Genomic DNA, 24937 nt, shown 5'->3' with positions numbered 1-24937 from the left:
TACTACACATATAGGCAAGCTCCCGTGCTTAGCACCGTTTACGGTTAGTACATATATATATATATATATATACTTGTGGTTTTTTAAATTTATTCTGTTTCAAAATTCTTTCTATAATAAAGCAATATTCCTTTTTTAGATATACATACATACATACATTACATATATATATATATATATATCAAAGTGCTTCCCTAACAGTTCTCTGACCTAAGTCCTGTGGTGTTCTCTTCGCAGCCACCTAACCAGTAGGAAACCAGGTTTATCTTCCTTCAAGAGGATAATCTCGTCTCCCTCTGGTAACTCTGTTACTACATAGGGCTTGTAGGGTTTTTGTTTTGGGGTTTAGAGAAACTTTCTTGGCCGCCTTTTTCTTTTCTTCTTCTTCTCTATTCCCTCATCTAACCATTGCTTTTTTTCTCTTTTTTTCTCCCTTTACCATGGATTCACTTGCGAAAAGAATGGAATAAATTATCTCTTTCAGGAAAGGAGAGATCATCAGTGAACCTTTCAAAGGCAGAGGTCACGAAACACACTATCCTAGTAGCCAAGTTTTTAACGAAATGGGTGCTGCTGAACACCAATGCCATAGCTCGCAATTTTAAACCAATTTGGCGTACTTAGAAGGACTTCCACATCAAGCCAGAGGGTGATCAAGTTCTTCTTTTCTATTTCGAACTTGATACGAATGCAGAACGAGTTATGATGAATGCACCATGGGCCTTTGATAGACACCTAATCCTACTGAAAAGACAAGAGAAGTATGCCAAGTAACTCTATTGTCTTTGATGAAGCCCCTTTTAGGTCCAGATACACAACTCACCAGAATAGAATTTAACCATTGAGGTAGTGGAGAGTATTGGTTCGACCCTAGGCACTATTGTCCCTATCCAAAACAAAACCGAGATGCTAGGTGGGACTTTCTCGCGTGACAGAGTGGTTATGAACCTTCTCAATCCTTATGTCGAGATCGGATAGTTGATCTTGGTTGTGGTAAGGAAGATTGGGTCTCTTTTAAATATGAACGACTCCTGAATTTTTGCTATTGGTTTGGCATGCTTACGCATGATGAAAAAGAACGTGATTGTTGGGTTCAAAGTAGGGGAACACTCGATATCAAATCCCAAGAATTTGGAGCTTGGATGCGAGCACCTCAGTACAATCCGGCGAGGAACGCAATGGTCATAGTGCAGGGTTATGAAACCGATAATAGATGGAAGGCCAACTAGAATTCGGGGAAGTCCCCATTGTCTATGATGGCAGAAAGATCGAAGGAATCACGACGTGGGGGAAATGAGAATGTTATTCTGGAAAGCCCGATATCCTCGCTTGTTTCTCAGGTTGACATTCAATCACTTGCTCCAGTTTCTCCTTTTGTTTCGGAAGGAAATAATCCCAGAAATCATGTTGAAATCATCCAACCCACATCTTTTGATTTAGTGGTTGTGGATGTTGATGCTAACTTATTGAAATTTGATAAACGAGGGAGTCCTCTTTTGACAGTGCTATCACCCCAGAGTTCACAGGATCATTCTATTTCAAATTCTTAAAGTGATCCCCAAGTGGCACGTGACTCGCAGAGCGCCCCAACTATTGCTGCCTTGCCAAGTCAGCTAAGGAATTCACCAACCTGGACTCGTATAGTGAGACTTGACAAAGCGAAGGATACATGTATGGAGAATAGTTTTATTGCTACTGGGAAAGGGGTTTTCGTGGAGATTGAGGTTCATTCCAAATTACCAAACAAAAAACAACAGGTTTTGAGGAGTGATGAAGATTTTCCTTTTCAAATTGGCGGGCTTGGGAACCTCAATGAGTTTCTTAGTATGGAACTTTCATGGGCTTGGGAACCTAGGGAAGGAGCTCAGGGATTTAATTTGGGCTAAAGATCCCTATGTTATGTTTATAGTCAAAACATGGGAAGATGAAACTAGGCTAACTCATGTTTTATGTAATATTGATTTTGACCACAAATGGATTGTCTTTGGTGGCAATCGACAGTTCTAAGAATTTTATTGATACTACTATTAATAAAAATTCTGATCAGGAATGGAGGTTCACGGGTTACTACAACGAACCTGATACTTCAAAAAGATAAGAAGCATGGGATAAATTTTGGCTTTTGAATAATGGACCCAATGTTCCTTGGTTATGTGCTGGGGATTTTAATGAGATTACAAGACAAGAGGAGAAGTTGGGTGGGGGATTGCGTAGTCACAATTAGATGCAGATGTTTAGAGATGTGATCGATGAATGCAGATTCCTAGAATTGGGAATTGTGGGTAATGAGTTCACGTGGAGCAGACATTTTGAAGATGGACACGCTCTATGGGAACGACTTAACAGAGGTTCGGAAACAGATAATTGGTTTCTTAATTTTCCTGGGACTTGGGTACACCATCTTTCTGGAGATCTACCACTACTCTGGATTCAAGTAGGTCCATTCTGAGCAAGGTTGAGAAGTGTGGAAAAGATATAGGTAGGTGGAATTATAATTGTTTTGGCAATGTTCGACGAGAGCTAGAAAAGAAGAAGAAATTACTGGTTCAAGCCGAGAATGAGGCTAGGAGGTCTGGTAGTAACACTCAAGTTAGGGAACTCCTTTTCGAGATCAATGTCTTGTTGGATAGAGAAGCAAGAATGTGGACTCAATGGTCTTGGGAACAATGGCTTAGCAAAGGTGACAAAAATACTAAATATTTCCTTAGTTGAGCTACACAAAGACACAGAAAAAACTTCATTCTTAGGATTAGAGATGAAGCACACCAATGGAAGGACCAGACCGATATAGTTTCAGTTTCGCTTGGCTACTATCAGGGGTTTTTTTCCACATCAACCCCGGATTCTTTGAACACTGTCCTAGACCAAATTCCATAGGTAGTGACAGATGACATGAACCAACAAATGACAGGTGAATTTTTTGGGTGGGAAGTGACCGATGCTTTGAAAAACATTTTTGTTTGGTTGAGGAGAAAAAAGAGAGGATTGAAAATTAAGTTTATAAAAATTTACTCTCATGCCCTTATAAGTAAGAAATAATTTAAGAAAATATTTCGTATTATTGTCTGCAAAATAAGCTGGAGCCTCCATGAGGGTTTATGATCTTCTGGAACTAGAAAAGAAGTCAAGGTCTACATTTTTCAGACCTTATTTCTCTGTTTGTTGGGCTTTAGTTTTAATTGTAAGAAGAATGCATATACTTCATCAATTTTATTTGCTTCTTTTTGTAAGAAAAGCTGTTAAATTTTGGATCAAAACCTATAATTTAATGCAACACCCATCTTAATTAACGTATAACCAAAATCCCGATATACAAAATGGACACACCCAAATGGGATTCAAGGCTCCAAGTCATAATTCGTGGAATATCGATAATCAAACACATGTTACACCAATTATAAGAGAATCACATAGGACACAACCCATTACATTGTTTTTTGTCTTTTGAATAAGTCAAAAGCAAAGCCAAAAACTTGAAAAACAAAATTTAAAAAATTATTATCAAACAAATATTAAAAGATCAACAAATGATTAGAATGTAAAAAACTTAGATTGGCTATTATGTGTGGCTTGAGCCAGAGTTGCCGTGAGGGTCTGCAAGGAAGCACCAGCCTTTAATCTCCATCAGCTAGTAAGCTGGGTCCTCAAGCCACAAAGCTCCAATTTTCCATTGAAGGCCAATCAACAAGAATCGATCTGGATCCGTCGCAGCAATGGTTGGTACAAAAAGTGCGTACGTGGCCATTAAAATAAAAATAAAAAATTTTAATTAACATTAAAAAAAGTCTATGTCAGAATTTTAAATGAAACTAAAATCAAAACCATCGCCTTTTTAAATTTCTCAATTTTAAAAATAGAAAAAAATATTTTTAAAAAATATGAACAGATTTGCTTTCCCTCTCTGAAATGAATTAAAATAGAAAAAAAATATGAACATATTTTCTTACACTCTCTCTCTCTAATTTCAGATGACCTAACCCTCTCTAATCTCAAACTTCCTCCTCCTCTCTAATATCAAACTTCCTCCCTCTCACTCTCCAACGTCTCATCACCCTAGCTCGGTAGCTCCCATGGTCGATCCCAAAGTTCATCTCCTTTGTTCGCTACTGCCGCCATAGCTATCAAGTTGGTGAGATCCTATGAGTCAATGGGTTCCACAACTCGACCCTGTAGCTTCACTTCATGAGGAGGAAGAATGTGTTATAGGCGGTGGGATTGGCAAGGTTCACCGGTGGTGGGTCGATTTTTTGGTTGTGTATTGTGTATGGTGTGGGTTTCCAAGTAGATCTGAAGGCCCACATTTTCCTCTCCTCATCATTTTCTCATCTCACTCTCTCTATCTTGGGATTGAATTTTAGATGATCTGAAGCCAATCTTGAGTTTGTTGTATTTGTTTGGGATTTTTGAAAATTTTGAAAAACTCATTTGCCGTATGTGTTGAGAAGGGATATTCTAGGTTTTTGAAAAGGGGATTTTCTTGATTACCAATTAGGAGAGAAAAATGTTCAGATCTTGAGATTTACATCTATTTGGTTGCCAAGAAAGTGCTTAATTAAATGTTATTTTATTTAATTGTTATTGATCTAAGTTTTGATGTGTTTCACTTTAAAGAAAGTACAAGAAAGACATAAACAAGAAAGACATAGAAAAGAAAAGAAAATAAGGATTAATTTTCTAAAAACATGAAGAACATAAATATGAATAGTCATGTTCTAGGGAAGAACACTAAATATATACATGAATATGTTCATCCAAAAAGAAAAGATTTTTTTTTTTTTTTTTTAAATCACAAGTTTAGAATTTTTTTTTAATTTTTTTTTTGACATGGCTTTTTTGATATTTAAAATGCTGAGTGACATTATTTAAATGTTAATTAAAATTTATTATTATTATTTTAATGTCTACGTGACGTTTTGTGTGTCAACAGGTCACTCTATTTGCCATATAGGATATTTTTGTTAGTCTAATGACGGTAAGAACAAAAAAGAAATGCATTTTTCATATAAAATTTAAAAACGTTAAAATAAAAAAGTAGGAATCAAAATGGAAATTATTACAAAATATAAGAAACAAAAAGCATTTATTCCAAAAAAGAAGCTACAAAATTCTATCTTTACTTTCTCCTCTCTCTTCGTCACTTCACCTTCTTTCTCTAATCATCTCTCTCTCTCTCTCTCTCTCTCTCTCTCCGAACGGACCAAACCTGAGCATCAGACTAACAGAGGGCATCAAAACAAAAGGAACAATGGATGTGAGTGCTGTGCTTGGGATTTTATCATTTTTGGCAAGAGTGGTCCGATTGGGTTCCTCGCAAGAGAAGGTGGAGTTTAAGGATAAGGATAGTAATCTCACATCCACCTTGCACAACAGCATTTTCTTGGCTTCCCTTGAGAGAATAGAGATCTCTCACTCCTTTTTGGTCTCCTCAAGCACCGATCTTCTCCATCCAGCAAGTTCTGATCTTGGTGTCGACTCAAATCTATATGACAAATTATCAAATAAAAAATTGGATGAGAAAGGTGAGAGAGTCGTAAAGGGCACTTTGAGGGAGAGAAAAGGTCCATAAGGCAGCGAGAGATTTGAGGGCCACCATCGTGTCAACCTGCCACCGTTATATACCCACTTGAAACACTATCGGTATTATTAAACAACAAAAAATGATATCAAATATGATTTAGCTTTTGTTATTTTGGGTTGATTGGTTCTAAAAGAGGTTGAGTGATGAAGAAAACAAGGGCACAAACGAAGATATCTGAAACCCATTTTAGCTCAAATTTGACAGCCATTAAAGGTATTCCCTCTCTCTATTTCTCTTACCTTCATTTTCTTTATTTAACGGTTGAATTTATGACCATGGAAGGTACTCTTTTTCTTTGTATTATTCTTCTCTTTTTTCATTTGGTTAAGTTTTGTTTGGTTGCCGAGGAGTTTTCTTTTGCTTATAAAATAGAATGAGAAAAATTGACTGTTTATATATATATATATATATATTTTTTTTTTTTTGTTTGGGTCATATTTCAGCTTTCTTCCATTGGTTGAAGTCCGGTTGGTGATTGCTGAGAAAACAGAGAAGAGAAAAGGGGATTTTTTATTTATTTATTTTTTGGGTTTTTGAAGTTCTTTTTGCAACGTCTGACTTTTGCTTTTCATTTGTATATATTTTATTTGCTGCATTACATATAGGTAATGGTAGTTGTAGTATGTATACGGGGCATATAGAGGTTCTGTCAATAATTTTTTTAATATGTTTGGGCATGGGTTTGTACTTTGCACTAAAGTTATTGTTTGATATGTTACCAAGGAATTCTGCTGACCTATGACATTTTTGGAGATAAGGACCAATAGCATATATATATATATATATATAGAGAGAGAGAGAGAGAGAGAGAGAGAGAGGTACAGTACTTAAGTTCTGTTCCTTAAGTTCTCCTTTTAAGATTCAGGCATGTGGATTTTTTCTCATGGGAAGGAAGTGTATTTTTTAATTAAGTAGCCACATGGCTGAATCTTAAAAAGAGAACTTAAGGAATAGTACATAAGGTACTATACCTAAGATTTGTCTATATACATATATATATATATTCAAGTATCTTCCAACTCTCTAGCTATTGATCCACACTTGACCCTTTCCCATGCTACTTATGTCCAAACTCCAAAGTCAAGAGCTTCTCTTTTTTGATAAGTAAACTTATAAAGGCTTTTCTTCTTTTGGTGCATCAAAATGCGTTTGTAAGGTTTCAAGTGACAAGTAAACTTTTTAAAGATTTTGAATAAACTTTGAGAACACCCATAACCCCAATAAATAGCATAAAGAAGGAAAAAAAAATTTGTTTAACCCTTCTAGCTGATCAGTGGTTATTGTTTCCCTGCCACAATAGACTTTTGCATCCACTTAACTTAGATAGAGTTTTGATAACCTAGCTTCATGGATTTAGATTAACAAATTAAGACTCTCACGATCCTTATCAATCTATTTCAAATCTTGATCAACATTTCTTCATTATTGTTGAAATCAAGCAACATCTTGGACATGCAAAAATTCATGAAAAAGTACCATGCAATCCTGGCCAGTATAAGAAGAGTATTCCCAAATAGACAGTTTTAGTATCTATTTCTATTCCATAGGCAAAAACCCAAGCTATATGAAACACATAACAACCAACTTCGGTAATCCTTGAACCTTAAATGTAAATTGTCTATTCACTATTGGCAACTTCCTCAACCAAATAAAAGATGCAAATTCCAATAGCATTCCTTATTCACACAAAAAAGTCATGTGTATCTTAAGCTTACAATGCTCAAGTTGCTTATACCAGTTATGAAAATCACAATTTCCTCTTATTCCATTGTCTAATTTTTGTTGTCTATGCATTTAATTCTTGACATTTTTTTTTTGAATAATCTTTCATAGGTTGTTGTTGTTACTTAAAGTGTGAAACATCCTAGGCACAATTTGATGACATGGCTACCAGGTGATGCATTAGGCCATGCAATGTATAATATTATCATTTTCATCATTTGACCTTTCTAATAGTGTTTTCTATAATAGTCTTAATAAATAAATAAATTTTTTTTTTCAATAATTGTGAATTGAAAAATAACATGAGTTCTGCCTTTGTCTTCTTTGGCTTCCATACCTTCTTAGTTGGCAAAGGATAATGGTTCTGTATTTATTAGAATATTACATCTACACTTTTAAGTCTAGCTTTCTATTAAGTTCTTCACCTCATCATTTGGATGTTATACTTATTTCTTAAAATCTACAATGTCTTTGCAGTGAAGTACTTATTGCTCCTTTGAGTGTGTTCTATATTCAGAAATTACTGCTACTTTTTTTCTCCCCTAATCTAGGTGCTCCAAGAACTCTTTTGGTCTAAATTTCTACACAGTTATGCCAATTAGGTATGTCATGACTTTATTTTTAAATTCTTCCTTTTTGTTTAATTTTTTGTAACTATTACTTGAACCATACATGAGATAGGAAATGCTTTGATGGATTGTGGATCTTAGGTGATTTAGATATTGTCAAAAAGGCAATTGAAAGGCTTGAGTTTTTTGTTATGAAATTAACAAACAATCAAAATACCATCTAGAGTTGCAAAATTGCCACATCATCGACAACAAAAATGTCCTAATGCCCAAAAAACATATGCCCACCAGAGAGATTGGACAATGAATTGAAACTTTGCTAAGCATGGGAACTGAAAGTAAGAGAGTTGGTTTCATTGGGATTAGGCCATATTTTCTTAAGGATCCCACCCCCCCCCCCCCAAAAAAATCATATTTTTTAATATCTTATTCCTACAAAAACCAATAGTCTAGGAATAATTGAAGGTGATTAGTGTTACCATGCAGCTTGAGTCCATCTATTTGAATGATAATATTAATTTTGAAGCATTGACAGGAATATAAAAGTGACCATTAGTAATATTTAACTAATTAGGTAGAAATTTTAATATGCATCTATTTTTTAAGTAATAATATATACCCACGTTTATTTGTGCTTATTCTTCTTTTTAAACATATTCTTTTGCGCAGCGTTATTCAAAAGGCCAGATAACATTAACCATAACACATCTCTATGTTCTTTAACTATCAACTTAAGAACAAAAAAATTCTGATGATAAGCCTAGGAAATTAAATTATGAGAAAAAAAAAAATCACAATAGGCAGTTTAGGCAGCACGCTGGGAAATTCTAATTGCCCCAAGGGAGCCCAATAATAAACTTTTCGATTGTATTCCACTTTAATTTTGACATTTTAACCTTCCATTACCTAATTGATAATTGCAATTGGGCTAGCCAATTTTTAATCATTAAAATAATTTACATGAATTGTAGCATTGTAGATCTAGAAGATATCCCAAATGCCGAAAAGTCACTTGGGATAGGACACAAGAGAAAGCTCATGACATTCAGGAAAAAAGAAGACATTATTTGGAATTTTTAGTTTAGCTTATTTGGCTTATGTCGTTGTCTATAACTATTTTATGTGGTTTATTACATTGTCAAGAACTATTTTATGTGGTTTATGATATATAAATATTGAAAAGGTAATCTTAAAAATTGGTAGATTCAGACTAGGTTATTAAAATTTATGACTTTTGTTAATGGATTTGTCACATGGCCTATGTGCAAGATTTCAATAAGTTCTCTAATGAGCTTGTGTAATATTTGATAAAGTGTGCATCATCTATTATGGCTTTGGTATACTAAACTTTGGTTGAAACAAAAATACTATGGTTAGCACAACAGAGGTTCACTATAATATGCTTGAAAATATTTGATGATAATTGAATTTGTTTTATAGGTGACTATTAAAGCTCATTTTTACTCACCAGATGGTCAACTAATTTCATATTTCAAAATTTTTGTTTATATTTTTTACTTACTGATTGTAAGCGAATTTTGTTTAACTTCATGGCAAATGTGTATAATATTTTTCATGGTAAAAAAAAAAAAAAAAAAAAGTTGAAATCCAGATGAGTCTCAAATGGTTTATGCAACTAATAACCATTTTTTGTCTTTTCTAGAGGGATGTTTAGGCTGCCAACATATTGACAGCCATATAATAATAACTAAATAAATAAATAACAATAACAATAATTGTGTTTAATAATCCAAGTTAACATCAATAGAACTACTATAATTGACCATTTTTTATGCACGGGTTATATATTAATCTATATATATAATAATAGGTGAAGCAGAGAGAGTGTGAAATTGAATTCCAAATTAGAATTCTAATTGTGTGCCACGTGTACGAAATTGAATTCCAAATTAGAACTCTAATTGAATGCCACGTGTACACACCAAATTAGAATTCCTAATTAGAGTTCTAATTTTGTGCCATGTGTCTAGAATTTGAAATTGAAGTTAAATTTTGCATCATGTAGTTAAATGTATGTGGGCTCATTCTCATTAAAACCACTTCTATGTATCGGGTCAAGTGAGTTATTGGGCTAATTAATTTTTTTCTTGATTTTGTATTCAAACGTGAAAACCAAAGAGATTAATATCGGTGAAATTGAAGTTGAATTTTGCATCATGTGGCTAAATGTATGTGGGCTCATTCTCATTAAAACCACTTCTATGTATCGAGTCAAGTGAGTTACTGTGCTAATTAAGTTTTTTCTTGATTTTGCAGTCAAACGTGAAAACCAAAGAGATTAATATCGGTGATAAGAACTTGGTTTGGGTACATTGCATAGTTTCCAAAAAGATAGCAAAGCCAAAATTTGCATCTTTGTTATAAATTGCTTATAAAGTTTGCATCTTTACATTTGCACTGAGTTTCGGATTAAAGTGCTTTCTTTTTGGTTCTGATACTGAGTTTTGTTTGCTATTCACTTACAAAGTTTGCATTTTTACATTTGTTATACGTTGCTAATATGTGATTAGATGCACATTATGCCTAAAATTCACTATCCTTATATTTGGCTTTTTGTTCAGGTTTGGCACCTATAACAATGAAGAAAGCATTGTTGTGGACCGATGGATGATACTTTTTGCAGGCTGCAAAGGAACTTAGTGATCAATGGAATCTCACGTGAATTGGAGAGGACCCGGCTGTAGATGTCTGGATGGCAGATGTGAGTCACTATTTTTTTAAAATTTTCAGTGAAGGTAAAGGTTATGAACAATGTAAATTTTCTGGAGAAAGATTTATTATTCTATATTTACACAAGTTTGGTCGCCTTCTTGGAGTGGATCACTCCACCCTTTCTTTCTACTGAAATTTTTTATTTAGATTGTTACAATTTAATCCGAAATTTTATTTGAATTTTCTTATTGTTGTTACTATCATATATTATCATTCCAATTGTTCAATTAGAATCTGAAATTGGAGTCCAATTTTACTATACACGTGTACAATCTAATTATTTTTAATTTTGTTGTCATGTGTAGAAGCTAATGAGATGAAATTAATAACACATTAAACACTCATGCTTTGGGAATTGGTAATACCAATCTAAATCTATTGGACCTGCTTCATGATAATACAACTATGAAGGATGTATAAAAACATGCACAAACCCATCTCTCTATAAAAAGAGATTGGAGAGAATTTCTTGTATCAGCTGTTAGGTTCTAAGGTCTTAGGATTTTATGTATTTAGAACTCTAATTTGTAATGTTGGCAACCCATGATCAAAACATTGTATTTAGTCTTATTTAGACTTGCTCAAAGTTGGTTTAATATTGTAAAGTTGGAATCGAGTGGCTGCAGAAGTACTTGGGACTTTCGGCCTGGCTCGATCGATCGAAGAATAGACTCGAAGCTTCTTTTTAAACATATTCTTTTGCGCAGCATTATTCAAAAGACCAGATAACACTAACTATAACACATCTCTATGTTCTTTAACTATCAACTTAAGAACAAAAAAATTCTGATGATAAGCCTAGGAAATTAAATTATGAGAATAAAAAAAAAATATATATCACAATAGGCAGTTTAGGCAGCACGCTGGGAAATTCTAATTGCACCAAGGGAGCCCAATAATAAACTTTTCGATTGTATTCCACTTTAATTTTGACATTTTAACCTTCCATTACCTAATTGATAATTGCAATTGGGCGAGCCAATTTTTAATCATTAATATAATTTACATGAATTGTAGCATTGTAGATCTAGAAGATATCCCAAATGCCAAAAAGTCACTTGGGATAGGACACAAAGAGAAAGCTCATGACGTTCAGGAAAAAAAGAAGACATTATTTGGAATTTTTAGTTTAGCTTATTTGGCTTATGTCGTTGTCTATAACTATTTTATGTGGTTTATTACATTGTCAAGAACTATTTTATGTGTTTTATGATATCTAAATATTGAAAAGGTAATCTTAAAAATTGGTAGATTCAGACTAGGTTATTAAAATTTATGACTTTTGTTAATGGATTTGTCACATGGCCTATGTGCAAGATTTCAATAAGTTCTCTAATGAGCTTGTGTAATATTTGATAGAGTGTGCATCATCTATTATGGCTTTGGTATACTAAACTTTGGTTGAAACAAAAATACTATGGTTAGCACAATAGAGGTTCACTATAATATGCTTGAAAATATTTGATGATAATTGAATTTGTTTTATAGTTGACTATTAAAGCTCATTTTTACTCACCCGATGGTCAACTAATTTCATATTTCAATATTTTTGTTTATATTTTTTTACTTATTGATTGTAAGCGAATTTGGTTTAACTTCACGGCAAATGTGTATAATATTTTTCATGGTAAAAAAAAAAAAAAAGTTGAAATCCAGATGAGTCTCAAATGGTTTATGCAACTAATAACCATTTTTTGTCTTTTTTAGAGGGATGTTTAGGCTGCCAACATATTGACAGCCAGATAATAATAACTAAATAAATAAACAACAATAACTATAACTATGTTTAATAATCCAAGTTAACATCAATAGAACTACTACAATTGACCATTTTTTATGCATGGGTTATATATTAATATATATTAATAGCTAAATCTGAGAGAAAATTCAATTAAATTCTAAATTGGAGTCTAATTTTGCGCCACATGTTTCATCTAATTTTAAATTTGTGTGTCAAGTTAATTATTAGGTGCAAAAATCAAACAGTCGAAATTCAATTAAATTCTAAATTGGAGTCTAATTTTGCATCACGTGTCTCATCTAATTTTTAAATTTGTGTGTTAAGTTAATTATTAGGTGCAAAAATCAAAAAGTCTAAATTCAATTAAATTCTAAATTGAATTTTAATTGGAGATACCATTTGTCCAATCTAATTTTTTAAAATTTTGTGACAAGTAAATCATTGAGTGCAAAACCCAAAGAGTCTAGATCTAATTAGATTCTAAATTATTATTATTATTATTATTATATATTGAGAAACCATTACATATTTTAGAAATTCATGGCTTAAAAAATGTGAGTTGTGATTCTTACACTAAGTTTAATTTGAACTTTTATATATATATATATATATATGTAATCATAATTATTTTTAAATGTACCCATGCGTATGCATGAGGTTACGCACCGGTTAAAATATAAAATGGAGGCATGCTATTGAGATTGATAGGGTTATCTATTTTTATATAAAACTAGATGCCTTTGTCTAATTTAAAACAATGCAATGAAACATGAATCTCTTATGTGAACGATAACTACGTGAAAAGTCTAAACTAACTTCGAAATTTTTTATTAAAAAAAATAATGTTATTTTTAATTCCAAATATTATCACTTTTTTTAAAACATGGATTTTTAAATCACTGAGATAACTGAAGATTGAAAATTGTCTATATTATGTTTTATAGATTTATTAAAAACGTATGGTTTCAATTGTTAAATAATCCTACTATAATATATGGAGATATAGACATATCATAGTTTATCCCCCTGTTATATATACTATGATCCCTAACCCCTGAACAAGCTTGATGACTTTAATTAAATTTTTATTAAATGAATAAAGATAAAATAATATATATATATATATATATAGAGAGAGAGAGAGAGAGAGAGAGAGAGATACACCATAAAATTTATGTACATTATAACACAGACTTGAATAATAAATATTTTTTGGAAAGATATAAACACAAAAATGACCTTCATTTTTTGTGTTAAATAGAAGTATATATTTCTTACTTTATACTTAAATCTATATCATATAATTCCTATTAGAGATGGCAAACATACTTAGTGGATTAAATTATGCCAACAGTTTACATATATTAGTAAGAACAATATGGCCATATCATTTTAAAGAGACAATGTCCAGTCATAGTTTGGATATAAATATATATAAAAACACATAGTAATCTATATATATATATAACTGGAGCTTTTGAAGCTACCACAAATTTCCACGTCAGCACAATATTAAAAAAAAAAACATAAACCAAAAAAAAAAAAAAAAAAAAACGTAGCTTTTCTAAACCCTAACCCGATATATACACTCTGCCTTCTCTTTCTCCAAAATTCACGCAAGAGCTCCTTCTACCAACTCCCTCAACCCAAAGCTCCTCCGCTACCAGCTCCCCAACGTTCAGACTCAAGGCAGATCTCCTTCCTCAGACCCACGGCAAAGACACCATACCCACCATACCCACATATTCCTCAATCAAAACCCACATACCACAAACCGACAGAGATCTCCTTCCTCAGACCCACGACAAAGACCACTTCTCCTTCCTCCAAAATGCAGACCACCAATCATTGTAGAGATCTCCTTCCTCAGACCCACAGCAAAGACCACTACCGCAAGCCACAAACCACCCACATGCAAACGCCGTCCCATTTGCCATTGATCTCATTCAACCAATCGAAACCGACCCAGCCAGCCCAGTGGGTGATGCAATTTATAGGTTTCATTCTTAATTTTTGTTCTTCGATTCACATTTATTTAGATTTAATATTCCTGATTAATTTTTGCTTTTCTGTTGCCTTTCTCTTTAGTCTTTTCCTCCATTCGAATCAAGGTTAAAGGTATGGTATACATTTGCCTCTGTACTAAATTTTTGAATTTTTTTAGTACTTCTATTTGTCTATGTATTTCTAATTTCTAATATTGTAGTGTTCTCTTTACATTTAAAGAACTCATCAAACTCAATTTGAATGGTAACTTATCATGTATAAATAATTTTTTTTTTTTTTAATTTTGATGTAGCTCATTTTTTGGTTTCAATTTCTTCCAACTTTGTCAGTCCAGTCTCTTCGCTTTGCTCTGTAGTCAATAGACTCAAGTTATAGAGAACAAGTCATATTGAATTATATGTTCTCTCTCTTTTTTTTTTTTTTTCTTTTTTTTTTTTTCTGTGTTCTCCAAAAATCAGTTTTAGATGATATACAGATATGGAGCAAGTTTATAAAATAATTTATATCTATCCTTATTACAATTGTGCCTTATAGTTATCATCATTGAAAGAGTCAGTTTATTACTTTGTATTTTTTCTTTTGATTTAATAAAAAACTTTTTCGTGCATCGTAAGGGTTTGTAGATTGCAATCCTAATGTGCAATCAAACAAGAAGAAGAAAATTTTTTTTTTTAAATCTTCTTTAAAAAGTTATGTTTGCAAAACATTCATATACATCTTAGAAAAAATAAATTTGCTAAAATCTATGGGTATTCTCCATTTTGATAGTATGGGTTTAATTAAGATTTTATTGGGTGATTTGAATGGTGCCAATGCTTTTTTTTTTTTTTTTTTTCAAGAAATACTATTTTACTACAGCTGAGAAAATTATCATTTACCAATTCATGGTTCAGTTAATAGATCATAATTGTAACTTGTGAGTATTTAAAATTCATATTTTTGCATTAGATTCAGGTTTAGTTTTATTATGGATTTTTCACCCAAAAGAAGTAGATTTAAATGTTGTCTTCCTGAACATATATATCCAATATAAACTATCCAAATATGCAATAAACTAAACTCAAGTAGTTATTTGTCTAGGTAGTTATTTACCTGGTAGAAAATCAAAATTTGATGATTTTTGATATGCATTCATTCATCTTATGCATTTAATTGTAGGAAAAGGAAACTGGGTAGCTGATTATTTCAAGAAACAACAAAGGATCCTTGAAGGTTGTTTGGGTATGCTCTCTTCTAAATACACAGCAAATATATGGTTGCTGTTTTAAATCAATATTCTGTTTTTTATAGTTTGATTGAAGGAACATGAGAGAGTTTGAACGTAAGTGTTGATTATAATTTCTCTGTACTGATTCTGATGTTGGGTTTCTCCCAATTATGAATATTCATTGGTTAGAAAAGTAAGTGAACATGAGCGGAAACACATTTGGCATATATCACTAAATCAGTTATATCAGTTTTGCAAATGGAGGATCTTGATCCATTTAATCTAGTGCACAGTAGCTCAAAAAGCAGTTTATAAATAGAGGATCTTAATTTATTTCATTTTAGGTTCTTTACACCCAACTAAAAAGCTACGAATATTTTTTTCAGAAAAAATACAGCTTTATGGTTTATGTTTTGACTGTTTTAAGTTCAGACTTAGAATAGTTTGGATTTCTTAGGTTTCCTTTAGTTTGGATTTTTAAACATGGATTGAGGTTGCAAATTCTTTTTAGTTTGAATGCTTTATGGTAATTACCTCTTACTAAAACACTTCTCTCTAATGAAGAATAAGATATTAGGGGTGAGAAAATTGGATGGGGTAGATTTTTTGTAGGCCATGTGACCCAAGTTTTTGGAGATTGTAGAAGTATAACAGTGTTTAAATTGATTGGGAGACCATATGCAATTAAGAGCATATGATAGTCTTGGATCCTTCTTAGTTTTTCCATCATTTTCTTCAATTTTCCCTTCTGGTCTAGATTCATTGGCACTCAAGGAACATCATTTGAAAATTGAAACGTGTGTTTTGGAGTTCTTTTTCTTGGAGAGGACTTCACTATCCCTTTTTGTTTGTTTTAACTTCTTTTCAAAGATCTCACGAACTTTATGCTTTTTGGGCTATTATTACTTTGAAAGGTGTGGGATGATCACACTATAATATTGGTGTCTTGGAACATCTTAGTTTCACTATTTGACACTGGTGATAGACATGTTTCCCATGTGAGAATAAAGGGGCGTACATTTAGGAAGGTTTTGGAGTCCTTTAAAGCCTAAAGTAAAAAAGTCTAAGTGGCACAAAATATGGGAAAGTGTTTGTTTGATATGAAGGTCCTGTCAAAAAGAAGTTTAACTTGCAACTTGCAAATTAGAATGCAGTAATTCCTAAAAGGACACATGCAATAGTCAAGTTTTTTGGGTTGTGATATATTCGCCTTTTGAAATAAATTGTGTATGTTTTATTATTATGTGATATCATTACTTTTGAAATCTATTTGTTACTTTTTTTACATGATTCACATTTTTAATATATTTACAGTCTCTACAATACTATGTCTAATATCTTTATGTAATATAACAGGCTAATAGAAAATACAATTTGGTTTTAAATTGAAACAGAGAGGAATTAAACTCTTATATTTAGTTATTTGAGGATACAACTTTAATTCAACGTTTTTTTAATATAATGAATGCATTGAATATTTAGTGGAAGACATGAAATAAATGAAATTGAAAAAAAAAAAAAAAAAAAAAAAAAAAGCCATAGCAAAAAGACATGGTATTGGGACATTTGCCCAATATGTGCAAATAAAAAACTGTTGGGAGGAGCTTTAACCTAAAACAGTTACGGCTTTGAGAGATGATAAACTATTTGGTTATGTATTAAAAAGACCAGTGTACCCAGTTGGTCCAATAGTAACACAATCAGGTAACTCGTCCAAGAATGGCTTGCTATTTGATTGGCTAAACAAGCAACCAAATGATTCTGTGGTGTATGTGTCATTTGGGAGTGGTGCAACACTGTCACATGAGCAAATGACTGAGCTATTTGTGTCATTTTTTAAATCTAAAAAATGTATATTTTGTTTTTATTTGATGGCTGTTACAACTCTATTGTCACATCATTTGGAAGTTCATCTTAATTTTTATTTATTTTTAATAAAAAAAATTGGCAGTATTCCCGTGCATCGCACGGGTTAGCGACTAGTGCTATAAGAAAACAAGAATAAGTAAAACGAATAGGAAGAGACTTTTACAAGAGACAAGAAATCAAGAACCAAGAGTGCAATTGAGAAAGCCAACTTGAAGGAATATTTCTCCATGTCTTTTGTCTTTGTGTATATTGTTGGTGCAATTGTTTTATGTTGCTTTCTTTTGCACCTTTACAGATTGAGCTCTTCCACGTGTGTATATATATATATATATATAAGTGAAACTTTTGGCGAAATTTACTTCACGTTTCGGTACTTAATTAATAAATGTGTTGGATCATAAATTTTAATTTTGGATACTAGAATAAATGTGATCAATCATAAATTGTAATATTAAAATAATATTTTTTGCAAATTAATTAATAATATAGTTAGACGATTTTCTTTTCCAATAAATTCATAAATTAGATGAAAAATTAATTTTTAAAGGGTGTTATTACATTTCTATGTGTACTATAGTACTACTTGACTAATTGTGTTTCTAAATGGAAACCTTTTAGTCTCGGTAAGTATTTTTCATAAGGACAAAACTTAGGTACCATAATTTAGATGTTATTCTTTAGGTTTTTCTCTTAAAATTCTGTCATGTGGCTACTTAACAAAAAAATATTTCTTTCTTATGAGAAAAAATCTACATGATAGAATTTAAAGAGCAGAACCTAAAAAGCAACATCTAAGTACTGTACCTAAGTCTTACATTTTCCATAATAGTTTGGTAAATTAGGGAAGATAATCCCTTTGAATTTGGTCATATGTGTAAGGAAATAAAATTGGCTTTGATTGGTGGGTTAACTACATGTTTCCTAATTCAAGTTTAATACAGATTTTAGGGACAAAATTGCTAAATGCCCTGTTTGGGCAAACTAAGCAGTATTTTGCCATATTTTTGAAACTAATTAGGGAAATGCCCCTCTTTTGAAACTTAATTTCCTCAAAATCAAGTTATAAAAAAAAAAAATATATTCTTGAGCCCTATAGCGGCGTTTTTAAGGACCTACAGTGACATTTTTAGGACTTATAGTGACGTTTTGTAACTTGACCTTCATTAAATCGAGTTATAGGCAATTTTTTTTTTTTTTTTTTTTTTTTTGCCTATAACTCAATTTCATATAGGTCGAGTTACAAAACGCCACTATTAGCTCCTTAAAAACGCCACTATAGGGCCTAACTCGATTTTTAGAAAATCGATTTTCAAAAGAATAGTATTTCCCTAATTAGTTTCAAAAATAGGGCAAAACGCTGCTTAGTTTGCCCAAACAAGGCATTTAGCAATTTTGTCCCAGATTTTAGTGTACTTGGGTCATTAATGCCAAGAGATTTCTTTTTAAGGTGTAAATTCAAATTTGAATTGAAACCAATAAAAAAAAGAATTTGAAAAATATATATGGAAAGCATAAAAGATGTTTGGGTCTTAAATTAATTATGAGATTTGGTCAAGGTGTAGAATTGAAAAACGAAATAAGAGGGAAATCTATAATATGATTTTTTTTTTTAATAAAAGGATAATATCATGTTCCTTGTTTATAATTTCTAGCTAGAATAGAACAAAATAATTTTAATGAGATATATACCATGAATAAGAGCAGTCAAGTCACAAGTGCAATCAGTCTTTTTCGGGATAATCTTTTTTGATTGCTTCAGTAGATTGCAGCAACCTCATTGAGGAGTTCACAACATAAAATTCGTTTAAATTGCCGTACAGTACTTGGTATGACTTTAGCCCCTTTTATTTTTTATTTATTTTTTTAACATATTCGTAAAAAATCAAAATAAAATTTTTATAAAAAAATAGAAGAAAAAATTAAATTAAATTCCAAGTTGGGCGGGTTGGGTAAGATCCGAAACCACCCCAAAAGGCAAGAGCTTTGAACCCGAACCCAAACCCAAACCCAACCCGAGCATTCTATGTTAATAATTATAGAATACATCGACTTATTATAAAAATAAATAAATATGGTTTTTTTTTTTTTTGAAGTAATCCGTAAAAGAAAAATAAAGGGCATGGACAATTGGACATATCCTTGAAATTTTTATTTTTTCAAACCTCTATTTATGAATAGATTTAAGCCCCCCCCCCCCCCCAAAAAAAATATATATATATATATAGAAAAAATAAAATTAGGCATAAAGTAAACCCAACGATAGATTCCAAAAGTGAGTACAATGGAATATTGGGTTAAAAAATTTATTAAATAGTGTGATATTGTAAAAGAATTATAGCAGAGACCAATTGAATTCTAACCTATACATTCACACTCAATAGGGACTATAATGATAATGCTTCTTTTTTATTTTTTCCTTAATACTGTAGATAGAGTTTATTAAATTGATCATTCATAATATATAAATACAGTATGCGCTTCTAAAATAACCATGGTAAATTTGAAGTATCTTAACATTGACATCTTTACAACTGCGACAATCATACTTCTCTAGTCTTCCCAAGTGCAATTCCGAGATAAATATCGAGAACTACTTTGTAGTAGACATAACCATAATTTCTGCTTCTACAATCAAGGTATCTTCAACAAGAAACCCCTTGCATGCACGTTTAAGATCTTCTCGAAGCAAAAGTTGCGAAAACCCCCAGTCGCTAAATGCGGCAGAGAACCAGTATTTAGCTGTAAGAAATTTGTTAAAAAAAGCTTAAACTAGAGGAAAGCAAATAAAAGAGAACAAAAAGCATATCAAGAGAAAGAAGAAGAAGATAAAAATGTAAAAATAATTCATTTACTTTTTTCTTCTGCATGTTTATTGTGGAGTTGGTCCCTTATCCGCAGCTTGAATTCTGCAAAAATTTTGAGGTCTGTATCAAAATAATGATTCGGATCAGAAAGCAAGAGAAGAAATAAAACAGAAGAAGAAGGAAGTGGAATGATGAAGAATGAGATGAACGACAACTTGACTTTGTAGTTTTTAGTTGTGTAGTATAAACGACTGTAGTTTAGTGTTACATTTAAGTTAGAATTGTTCACACGTGTCTCAACTAACACATGCACGTGCTGTAACTGTTTCCACAGATTTAGGGATTTCTGTTTACTCTGTTTTTGGTATTTAAGCACAGAACAATGTACAGAATCAATTGAATCAAATATACAGTTTCTTCTTCACATCCAAAACTCTCTCTAGCTCGATTTTCTGTTTCTTCTTCCTTTCTTGGCTCTCTGTACTTTCTCATATGGTATCAGAGCTTGACCCCTCGTTAATGGCGTCAAATACTACTTCGTCTTCTTCTACACGAGAGCTTTCTCCATTGGAAGATCCTGGAAGCCCGTTTTTCTTGCACCATGGTGAATCACCTGGTGCGATTCTGGTTGTTCAACCTCTCACTGAGGATAACTACCCTAATTGGGCAAGAGCAATGAGGATGGCTCTGGATGCTAAGAGTAAGCTCGGATTCGTCGATGGATCCATCACTGCATCGATGGCAACCACACCTCTTGAGAAAAAGGCATGGTCCAAATGCAATTCAATGATCTCATCATGGATCTTGAATTCAGTTTCACCTCACATTACTGCTAGTGTGATTTACAGAAACACAGCTTTTGAGGTTTGGAATGCTCTCAAGAATCGGTTTCTACAAGCAAATGGACCAAGGATTTCTCAACTTCAGAAACAAATTGCTTCTGTGATGCAGGGTGATTCTTCAGTAACAAGCTTTTTCACTGATCTTCAAGCTTCTTGGGATCAATTGTTAAATCTGAGGCCTTTGCCATCGTGTTCATGTGGAAAATGCACTTGTGGTGTGAATGAGAAAATTGTGCATCTTCACCATCAAGATTCAATCATGCAATTCCTTAATGGATTGAATGATTGTTATTCGCAAGTCAAGACTCAAATTCTCATGATGGAACCTGTTCCATCCGTGGATAAGACCTTCTCTTTGGTGATTCAGGAGGAAAGGCAACGTATTTCCAGTGTTCATACCAATCCTTCAGTGGAATCCACTGCTCTGGCTGTCAAGAATCAAGTCTTTAATCAAGGTTCTTTTCCTGGTAAGAATCTCAAGGTGAATGTTGGAAAGGGTAGACCTATGTGCAGCTATTGTGGCAAGGTTGGGCATGTCAAGGAGAAATGCTATAAGCTTGTTGGGTTTCCCCCAGGCTACAAGCAAAAAGGAAGGCTTCCTATGGCTAATCAGATCATGATGGATTGTGATCAAGCTCAGAATGAGGCTGTGCATCAGAACAACAATTTTTCTTTCACTCCAGAGTAGTATCAGCAATTGATTTCCCTGTTGAATTCTAATGCATCCAGTTCTGGTACTTCTAATGAAGCGATTCACACAGCCAATTCTGCCATTTCAGGTATTTCAGATGATTTTTTTCAAAATTCTATCTGTTTGAACATGCAACACTCTATTTTTGCTGTCAATCCTTCAGATAAAACAGCATATAATCAAGATACTTGGGTTCTTGATACGGGTGCCACAGATCACATAGTCCATTCAGTTGATCTGTTCACTAAAATCACTAGTTCTATAACTACTTTTGTTCAATTACCTAATGGTGAAAGAGTTGTTGTCACACACATAGGAACTATTCAAGTTACTTCTAATTTGCTACTTGAAAATGTTCTCTGTGTCCCTTCTTTTAGTTTTAACTTGATATCCATTAGCCAACTAACCAAAAGTCTATCATGTTGCTTCATTTTTTTGTCCAATATGTGTCTTATACAGGACCTTTCTTGCTGGAAAACGATTGGAGTGGGTAAACTGAATCACAATCTATATCTGCTACAACCTTCAGAGTCTTGCACATCAGTCTCAACTGTTTCTTCTATATTAGGATCTGCTTTCAATTCTTTTGCTAATAATGTTGTGGACATTCCTGTTACCACTAAATCCTATCTTTGGCATCTTAGATTAGGCCATATATCAGATGCTAAACTCCAGGTCTTGTGTGATCTTCTCCCTGATGTAAAATCTGTGCATAGTAATAAAGATTGTGCCCTTTGTCCCATTGCAAAACACAAAAGACTTCCTTTTCCATTTTTTAATCATGTCTCTGCAAATGCCTTTGATCTCATTCACTGTGATGTTTGGGGTCCTTTTGCAAGTTCTACTCATAATGGTTTTAGATATTTTCTCACCATTGTTGATGATGCAACTAGATCCACATGGGTATATCTTATGCAGTCCAAGTCAGAAACTAGACCATTATTAATTTCATTTTACAAAATGATCTCTACACAATTTCACACCAATATTAAGGCAATTAGAACTGATAATGCTCATGAATTCTTTCTTAAAGACTTCTTTGCTACTCATGGGATAATACATCAACATTCTTGTGTTGCCACTCCACAACAAAATTCTGTTGTGGAGAGAAAACACCAACATATTTTAAGCATAGCTAGAGCATTAAAATTTCAGTCTAATGTGCCTATTTCCTATTGGGGTGAATGTGTTTTGACTGCTGTGTACATCATCAATAGGCTGCCTTCTTTCCTTTTAGGAAGTAAAACTCCTTTTGAGAAACTTTACAATAAACCACCTTCATTTGATCACTTAAAGGTCTTTGGTTGCCTTTGTTTTGCCTCCACCTTGTCTCATAACAGATCAAAATTTGATCCTCGAGCTGTTCCTTGTGTTTTTCTGGGATTCCCATTTGGTGTCAAGGGTTACAAATTACTCAATCTTGTCACTAAGAAAATTTTTGTATCTAGAGATGTGACCTTCCATGAAACTGTATTCCCTTTCATTTCATCCACTTATTCTTCCTCACCTCACTCTAATATCACTTTTCCTCACCTTTTTCCTCCTCTAGATACCTCTAAGACCTCCCAATCTGTCTTGTTTGACACTCCTTCAGTCTCACATTCTGCTCCTGTCATCCCTCAATCCTTTCCTGATTCTAATTTGTCTACTTCCCCTTCAAACTCCATTCTCCATTCTCCATCACCTGCTGCCTCTAATTCTCCATCATCTGATAACTTTCCTCTTCCAGTTTCTACTGATAATTCTGGTCCTTCCATCCCTGATCCTACTGTTATTTCTTCAAATCCATCTTTGAGGAAATCCACTAGAGTGTGTAAACCTCCTTCCTATTTGCAAGACTACAAATGCAGCAATGTTATTACTGATCAGTTTCACCATTCCAATCATGCCATCAAGTCTGGTTCAGCCCCTCACACCTCAGGTACCAAATACCCCTTATCCCATTTTCTTGGTTCTTCTACTCTATCTCCATCCTATGCCCATTTTTGCTCTCTTATCACTGCTGTATCTGAACCACATTCCTATCATGAGGCTGTCCAAGATCCCAAATGGCAATCTGCAATGGATGCTGAGATTGCTGCATTGGAAACCAACCAAACTTGGTCTCTTACTCCCTTACCTTCCAATAAACGTGCCATTGGGTGCAAATGGGTCTATAGAGTGAAGTATAAAGCTGATGGCTCAGTGGAAAGGTATAAGGCTCGTCTTGTGGCTAAAGGGTTTACACAGCAGGAGGGGTTGGACTTCACTGAGACTTTTTCTCCAGTGGCTAAGATGACCACTGTTAAAACCTTGCTTGCCATTTCTGCTGTGAGGGGCTGGCACTTGACTCAGCTTGATGTTAACAATGCTTTCCTTCATGGGGAGCTTCATGAGGAAGTTTACATGCAGCTGCCTCCAGGATTCCACAGCAAAGGGGAGAACATAGTGTGCAAGCTTAATAAGTCCTTGTATGGCCTTAGGCAAGCATCAAGGCAGTGGTACTCAAAATTTTCTTCTACCATTCTCAAATGTGGATTCAAACAGTCAAAATCAGATTACTCCCTTTTTACCAAGAAGCATAATCAGTCATTCACAGCACTTTTAGTATATGTGGACGACATTCTTATAGCCAGCAATGACATCCAAGCTGTCAAAGAACTTAAGGTGTTCCTGGATCAAGAATTCAAACTGAAGGATCTTGGACATTTAAAATTCTTTCTTGGCCTTGAAGTTGCAAGATCAGATAAAGGCATTTCCTTATGTCAAAGGAAATATGCCTTGGAGGTGCTCAAAGATGCAGGCATGACAGGTTGCAAGCCTAGCAAAGTACCTATGGAGCAAAACTTAAAGCTGAGCAAATATCATGGGGAGTTGTTACCTGATCCTGGCATTTATAGAAGGTTGGTTGGAAGGTTGATCTACTTAACCATTACCAGACCAGACATCACATATCCAGTAAATAAGCTGAGCCAATTTCTTTCAAAACCAAGAAAACCTCACTTAGATGCAGCCTATAAGGTGTTGCAGTATATCAAAGGAAGTCCAGGACAAGGTATTTTGTTGTCATCCACTTCAGATTTGCATTTGAAGGCATTCACAGATGCGGATTGGGCAGCTTGTGTTGACACTAGACGATCAACCACTAGTTATTGTGTTTTTTTGGGTAACTCTCTGATTTCATGGAAGTCTAAA

General features: G+C 33.3%; 1 protein-coding gene and 1 non-coding gene across 2 annotated transcripts; one reads left to right on the top strand and one right to left on the bottom strand.

Annotated features, from left to right (window-relative positions):
• Window positions 1–19806: 19806 nt before the first annotated feature.
• LOC111988152 (uncharacterized) lies at window positions 19807–20364 on the bottom strand. The gene is made up of 2 exons (XR_010631148.1): window positions 20279–20364; window positions 19807–20165 (listed from the first exon to the last, which is right to left on the bottom strand). It is a non-coding gene; the product is annotated as an uncharacterized LOC111988152 (transcript).
• Window positions 20365–20749: 385 nt separating this feature from the next.
• On the top strand, window positions 20750–21760 carry LOC136069958 (uncharacterized). The gene has a single exon (XM_065779129.1). It carries the CDS (start codon window positions 20750–20752, stop codon window positions 21758–21760), a length of 1011 nt encoding a protein of 336 aa, XP_065635201.1.
• Window positions 21761–24937: the final 3177 nt, after the last annotated feature.

Source organism: Quercus suber, unplaced genomic scaffold (assembly GCF_002906115.3).
Source record: "Quercus suber isolate HL8 unplaced genomic scaffold, Cork oak 2.0 scaffold_199, whole genome shotgun sequence".
NCBI lineage: Eukaryota > Viridiplantae > Streptophyta > Magnoliopsida > Fagales > Fagaceae > Quercus > Quercus suber.
The sequence above is the reverse complement of the archived record's forward strand: the minus strand, read 5'-3'. Positions and strand labels throughout refer to the sequence as shown.